This window comes from Copidosoma floridanum, unplaced genomic scaffold (assembly GCF_036245765.1).
Source record: "Copidosoma floridanum isolate Cflo_tuat_1 unplaced genomic scaffold, Cflo_Japanese_pri ptg000013l, whole genome shotgun sequence".
Classification (NCBI taxonomy): Eukaryota; Metazoa; Arthropoda; class Insecta; order Hymenoptera; family Encyrtidae; genus Copidosoma; species Copidosoma floridanum.
The window spans coordinates 38,550,634-38,558,182 of NW_028321890.1; the positions used below are offsets into that span (position 1 = coordinate 38,550,634).

At 35.9% G+C, this 7,549-nt stretch overlaps 2 protein-coding genes across 4 annotated transcripts in view; both read right to left on the reverse strand.

Annotated features, from left to right (window-relative positions):
- Nucleotides 1–1,011, reverse strand: part of AkhR (Adipokinetic hormone receptor) — a 47,645-nt gene extending 46,634 nt beyond the window's left edge. For 2 of the 3 annotated variants that reach the window (XM_014349744.2, XM_014349741.2), the window contains exon 1: nucleotides 814–1,011. The gene's annotated coding sequence lies outside the window, so the exon portion shown is untranslated. The remainder of the gene's footprint in view (nucleotides 1–813) is intronic. The other variant, XM_014349743.2, reaches the window with a different exon arrangement.
- Nucleotides 1,012–2,423: 1,412 nt separating this feature from the next.
- On the reverse strand, nucleotides 2,424–4,439 carry Aatf (Apoptosis antagonizing transcription factor). Its single transcript, XM_014349711.3, has 2 exons — nucleotides 4,140–4,439; nucleotides 2,424–3,978 (listed from the first exon to the last, which is right to left on the reverse strand). The coding sequence occupies exons 1-2, from the start codon at nucleotides 4,355–4,357 to the stop codon at nucleotides 2,544–2,546; spliced, it is 1,653 nt and encodes a 550-aa protein (XP_014205197.2). The 5' UTR covers nucleotides 4,358–4,439; the 3' UTR covers nucleotides 2,424–2,543.
- Between the last annotated feature and the right edge of the window lie 3,110 nt (nucleotides 4,440–7,549).

A 7,549-nucleotide genomic window follows, 5' to 3' on the forward strand; every position in this document is an offset into this window, starting at 1 on the left:
AAAACCATAGAAATCGAAAGGGGGAAATCAAAGAAAAACAAATAAATCATCGAACATCTATTAACTTTGGAGTATGTAGTTGTAGCCTATCGGTCGGTTGGTCGGTCGGCGGCGGCAGCGACAACGACAACAGCAGCAGAATGACAGATAAAAATAAAAATAAAAAAACTAGTATATAGTAGTAAGCTACTTAGTAAGCAAGTATAAGTAAGAGAAGAGAAACATTATAATCAGTAGTAGCAGTGGTGTCGAGTAAGCAAACACGTATAATAGTAAACATATAAGTAGTTAGAATCTTTGATGTCCAAATATATTTGATCAAGGGCACTTTTCACTTGACGCGCACTTGCAGCGCTGCTTGATGCTGTGCAACCGTGTAATAATAAATTTACGGGCAATAGTATGCACCAAACTAGAACAACTGCACGGCGATCGGCATGTAAGTATATACCTAGGCAAGGAAAAATATGAGGATGAAAAGTAACAGTAATTGATGCGGAAGAACAGAGGGTTAAAGAGGAGGAGAGGGAGAAGACCTTCGCGGTCGCGCGACCGACACTTGAGCGTCAAATTTCAAGCAGTCGCGATCGGGCGCGTTACCGACATCAGCCATGCTTATAGGAGTCATGATTCCTTGTATAATTATTATTATTACCTAATCCCATTTGCTGGCACACTTTTGTTATTGGTAATGAGCTGTATAACCTATGTTTCCATGACGATGATGGTGGTGCAAAAAAAAAAACTACGCTTCTACCTGATCATTAATTAATCTGATCTCGGAACAACTTGGCACGCAATAGTCAAACTTACCTATGCGAGTCAATTGTACAATGAGTTGGTGGTGCCGAGGCCCGATCGATCATTAGCGCGCCGCACGACGATTAGGGTCCTACTTGTGCGTTTAATTATACGCTTGTTTTTTTGATGATAATTAATTAACCCGTCAAACAAGTCGAGGCTTTGGACTCTCTCACTTACTTGAACTATACACTGATATTATAATATATATACTTGTGCTGTGCGCGACGCTAAGGGAATGACGATCGGAGAGCTATTCTCGATTCGAGTCTCCCGCGCGCCTCCGTGACTCGGTTCAAGGGTCAAGACGAGCTGCTGCTGCTGCTGCTGCTGCTGATAATACACTTTATATTGACAGCTCGCAACTCTAGAGGTAGGTATATATATATATATATATAACAAATTATCCTCCAGCGCATCTCTCTCATAACATCTCTTGTTATGTCACGTTGTGTGTGTTACTTATGCATCATGATATTAAATGTAGGTGAAATTAATAGAGGCGATAGTGCAACTTTTGGCAAAGTGGATCCGCAAATTAAATACTTCTCTTGCGGTATTCTTACCCCTAAAAACAAGGAAATCGGTACTTAGGTAAATAGTAAGTATATACCCATTACCTGACTGGGAGAAAAAGTATCTCAAATCTGTTGCAAGCATTACATTTGAGGCTTTCTTATATATGTATACTTACTTGCTCTAATTTTTTGTTGCATGTGCTTTAACGGGCTGTCGACATTCCAGGTGTATTATACTTATAAATTATACCATGTTTGTGTACCGTGTGCCGTAAACTTTGTCCAACTTACGACTGAATTTCATATACTTACTTGTGTCTCTTTCGCACGCATATTTTTCCCGACTTTTTACGCTGAGCCGCTGGTCCTGTACTCTCGAGACACATTTCATGATGTCTCTTTAAAATGAAAAAAACGAAGTAATAAAAAGTTGCAAATAGCAGTTTGACTACAGTAAACGTGCTATTTTTACTTACTTGACGTTTGAAATGAGTAAGCAGATTAAACTCAAAAACTGTGAAAAGCAAAGAAGTACCGGAAAAACATTTTTTTTTTTTCCTCAAAAAATGTATATCGTAAAAATAGATTAAATACAAATAAATGAATGTAAAAACAATTGAACTTATTTAATCTATAGATGCGGGACAATACCTTCCCAGAACAACGTGACGCAAGAGTGAGAGAGTCATCACAAAAAGAGCCAAGGAGACAATAGTTACATTAGTAGAAAATAATTGAACGTCCGTCCACACAACCGTGCTATACGTGCATATGCGCCTTATCTATGTAAGCTGAGAGCTGTCAGCATCTTCTCCACTTAAACCGTCTGACCTCGGCTCATTGAGTATGTGCGCGTTTAGCTCTCTTATTTTTTTTTTTTTTTTTTAACAATTAAATTATGATTTCTGCTATTAATTCGTATTTATGTTAGGTTTGTACCCGACTCATCTTCAATTCAATTCTGATCGCTCTGTGTGTGTGTGTGTGTTTAAATTTAGTTACAAGGCACCTTTTTACCATTTTTTCCGTATTTCAAATAATGGGTATTAAAATACTTGGCATTGCAATTCAATGAAAGTAATACAAAATAATATAATTAATTGTTAATTGAAAAAATTTATATGTTTATTCTTATGAAATATATTTACATATCATCATCAAAATTCGAGACATTTCAATGACAAAAAACAACAGCAAAGTATTTGGCAATATTACTTTTCTCTCTTAACTTGCAGGTTTTACTTTGCCAAATAGGGAACTGTAAAGTTCATTTTTGGCATGATCCGTCCAAGTATCGTTTACCATAATCGGTGCCATAAAATTTACTAGTTTCTGATGAACGTTGTAACGCAGTCTGCGGCCTTTTGTCGCTTTTGTGTCAATTTTTCGTTTCATCTTGCTTCGCATGTTCTGTAATTGGACCCACTGTTGGCTCAATTTGAGCGGATCTTGAATATCAATTGATTTAAATTCGATAAGCTCTTTTAGAAGCTGATGATAGAAATCGTCATCATCGAATATCTCACTGTCGTACTCTTGCACACGTCGCCCATCGTCGCTCTCCTGGACATATGCAGTTTTACCTACTATATCATATTCTGAGCGCTTCAGCTGCGTCTTCTTTTTCAACTTATCTTTATTGGCTAAGACAAATTCGATTTGTTGAAGAGCAGACTGATTTGAACCTTTGGATACTGCACCTGTTGCTATCCGTACCTTATCATTCCACTTTTGTATGACAGAGTTTCTGTATTCCTTATAAGTTTTGTGATTCTTAGCAATAATCCCCTCAAATCTATGAAATTTTATCTTTTTTTTTGGTGGTTCAGCTTCCACTTCTTCATCTTCTTCTTTATCAGACAATGCTTCATCGTCTGTATCATCACTTTCTGATTCACTCCCTTTTTTACTTTCATTCTCTCCATCTTCAAAGTCAGAAGGAATTTCTTCATCCATGGAATCAATCTCATTGTTAGGCTTTGTTTTTTCAGCTTTGCTCCTTTCATTTTTTGATAGAATACTTTTTGTTTCGGGATACTGATTTAATAGTTTGCTTTGCAAATCCAACAAATTACTCAACAAGTTACTAAGCTTACCACTTAATATTTTATTATCTTTTGTAAATTGATTATTTTTGCTGTATTCACTATAAACATCGTGTTGTGGAAATTTATTGCTATCTACTAAACACTTTTGAAACTTAATTCTCACCTCCAGAAGATTTTCCCAAAGCTGTAACTGTTTTTTAACAGCATTCCCTTTTTCTATTTCTGCCCTAAAATTTGTACCTGTAACGGTGATGATACTGTTCTGTTTTGTTCCTCGATCCCTTCTAAGAGGATTGGACAAATCAATACTTTTATCCAAACCATCACAATCAGATTCTTCTTTGTCATAATCATCATCACTGCTTTCGCTGCTACCTCTTTGAGAAGAGGTACTATGTTTTTCATCACTTGGTCCATCGATTTCTTGTTCACCCTCCGAACCATCACTATCAATGGCTTCTTTGCTTCTTTCAGACTCACTATTCGATGCAGTTTCATCATTGTCATCTGATATGTTATCGTTAGAGTCATTGGCTTGTTGGCCAACACTGTCTTCAGAATCATCATCCTGATTGAAAATTTTAATTTTAGGAACTTTTTTAGCCGAGTATCTGGAATTAAAAAGCACGTCAAGTTTTAACGATTGACTTATTTATAAAATCGATGAATAAATACACGTTTACAAGAGAATACAAAAATACAAGTAAAACAACCTCTTTAGCGATAATTTGGACAATAGTTGAGAAAACCTCGAATTTAGGGTAATAGTTACCTTTTGTCGTATTCTTCTAAGAGATTAGAGTTTCGCTTTCGAAGATTGGATTTGTTGAATTCATCTTTAAAATCTTCGACGTCGAATTCGCTTTCACTGTCGTAATCGACAGTCTTGGCCTTTGTTTCCTCAGCCTCGTCATCTGATACAAAGGGCTTAGCTGTATCACATAAAATTTTATCAATTTTTTCAGCCAGTGACTTTTTTTTATAAGACATCTTTCACTTGTACACTTTTAAAATTGCATCTAAGCTTTCACGAGCAAGTGGTGAACATTTATCGTGCAATCATGCTCTTTTAATTTTAGCATACATAACCAAACAAGACGAAAGTGTGATATACGCATGTATAAATATATATAGGACATGATCAAGAGCCAATCAGGAGCAGCGGACTACCCCAGTTTTAGCGGGCGATTTAATTAATTCACATTAATGCGATCTAATATGATTTAACTGAGAAAATAGCGAAACATCATTCGATTGAGGATTAAAGTATACAGTGATATTGCATGCTTTTAAAGAATTTAAGTTGAAAGATTTGTCGAATCATTGTAATTGTGAAAAAAAAAAGATGTAATGGGTGCAAAATTATCATCAAAATTAATTGAACGTTTGAAAAATTTTAAAAGAATAACTATTGAGGCAAGAATTATCTCACTAAAGGTTAAAAGAAACTGCTTGTACCAATAAATTCTCGTTGTCAGTACTTATAACTATATATACTTTATGCGCTCTACACGTACTAATTTATCCTTTGCTGGTAAATGTACTTACATACCATCAGCTGCTGTTCATGTTACATATACATACGTATGTGTGTATACTTTAGATGCATACATACAACATATTCGGGGGCGCCAGTTGCCAGTATCACTTTTTTATTGTATAAGTAGGGGTGTGTAAATTTACTTACTTACTGCCGGAGCTATGAGATGATTTTAAACGCACCGCGTTCAAAGTCGCTTTCTTTAAAGAAATAAGTAGGCTTCCTGCACAATTGAGGAAATGCCAAATTTGTAATTGATACCTATAAAAACGACGGAAACAGTGTAAAAGTCATTGGCACCAATGTAAAATGATTTGTATTATTATTATGACTATTATCTATTGATATTAATTTATTAACGATACGTCGTTTTCAATAAACAATCATTTGCTATTTAATTTATTTCTGGTGGGTATGCAATACACAGTTCCGGCAGCTTTAGCGCCTAAAATGTCGTTACCCTTTCCTCCGCACAGTGGGCAAGAAAAATCGTATGAAATAACAATAAACATACCGTATCTATGATTTCTCGCATTTTGATGTGCTGAAAGAATTTGACGCAAAGACATTCAAACACTAATGTCTACTATTTTGAAAAATTAATTTTTTTTTTTTAAATAATAAGGTACCTACTTACATCATATACGTATAGTACATCACATATGTATATATGTATATACGTAGATGTTCATAATTTTGTGTATAAATGTATGTGTACATTTGAGTTGAGAATGAAGCTTGTAGTTGGTTCGTCTTTCAAAGTAAGTATTGTACAGGTAAATCGTTTTGTTGTTCAGAAGCAATTAGGACGCATTCCATACCCTGTACAAAATTGAAAAAAAAAAAAAAAAAAAAAAAAAAAAAAAAAAAAAAAATGGAATGCTAGCTTGATCTCTCCATCTGCACGCAAAACATAAGTACTTAATACATACAGAGCCCGAATATTTTCTCACTTGGTCTCGACGCTCCCTGAAAACTCCACTCGTTGTTGGAAATCCCATAATACCTTTATTCCTTGACGTGATGCTTCAACGCTTGCCGTTCGCTGTAGGTACTTACATGTATGGGTATATGTATATAGATATGCCGTGCAGTACTTAATATGTTGAAGCTTTCGCGATAAGCGGGAATTCAAAGGAAGGACGGACGGAAGGTAGAAAGAGTTTCGCGGAGGTGCAGAGAGGCTTGTGAGAGGGAAAGAGAATTAAGAAGGAAAGGAAGCCTGACAGAGTCCGTGGAGCGGTGCATGCACGCCAGGGAGAGAAGGGGGCTTAAGTGCAAACACGTGCGATGTATATACGGCCGTGAGCTGGTGAGCAGCCATTACCTTCTCGCGCATTTTTTTTTTTTTTTTTTTTTTTTTTTTTTTCCTCGGCGCAGCAAGAGAGGAGAAGAAGAAAAGGAAAAAAAAAAAAAAAGAGAGAGAGAGAGAGAAAAGCCTAAGACGCCTCAGGCAGCATTTTAACAACTTAATTTCTGACGACGATCGCGAGAACCTTCCTGGCTGGGGGAGCAAAAGCAAAAGAGTGGGAGAAAGAAAGAGAGAGAGGAACCACTCTGCCGAGAAATTGCTCGTGAAGAGCTCTTTTCTTTTTCTTATTTTTTTCCCTCCCCCCCCCCACCCACCCCTCGCTTCTCTTCTCTTGCTTCTCTGATGTTCGCCACCAATACCTATACATACCCACATCTGTGAGTCTACACAAGAAGAGGCGAAAGCCATGCCAACACTACTTATTTTGTGTAAATATACATACATGTAGGTATTGCTCGTTCGTTACACGTATAAGTATGTACACCATCAATGATCTCTTGCACAGCTTGGGGAACACTTGAGAAAATTGTCAGATTTTCTTTATGCTGTACATTTATGTTGCGCTGCAGCTGTACCACCTGCATGAGGACATCCACACAAAAAATATCCCGTTCTTGTCCCCCATTTTTTTGAGGCACACCTTTGAGATAGGGCTCATTTCATTCGTAATGTCGTGTGCTGTGAGGAAAACATTTTGAACACGGATTTCGTTGAGGGTGACACTCTTTTTCAGCGGTTTAAATGTTAAAAGTTATTTATGCATGTCATCCACATGTCCATGACCCGAATACGTTTTTTTTTTATAGATAATTTACTGTTATATTGTACAATTATAATAAATATATATATATATATATATATATATATATATATATATATATGTGTGTGTGTGTGCACTGTACGGCATATTTATCAATGATAAATTATCATGATAGAAGGTACTCAGTTCTGGTAGTAAAATATGACAATTTTTGAAAACTCTGTCATCTCCAATTTTCGTCATTTTCTCCATATCTACGTTATTTAAGGAGATAAAGCTATTTAAAGTTTCAAAATTTTTCAAAGTCTAAAATTTCAACTTGAAAGCTATGCCTATGGCCTAAATATATTTTTTTTGTAGATAATCTACTGTTATATTGTACAATTATATACAATACCGTGTGTATCGTCCTTCTCTCGATATCTACGTCATTTATGTAGATAATATATAGCCATTTAAAGTTTTTAAACTTCCTTAAGCTCAAAACTTTGACTATAGCGCCATGGTTGATGGTAGGTTTTAATGACTAATTCACTATTTTAGGCTATAATAATTTTGGTAGGAAGTACG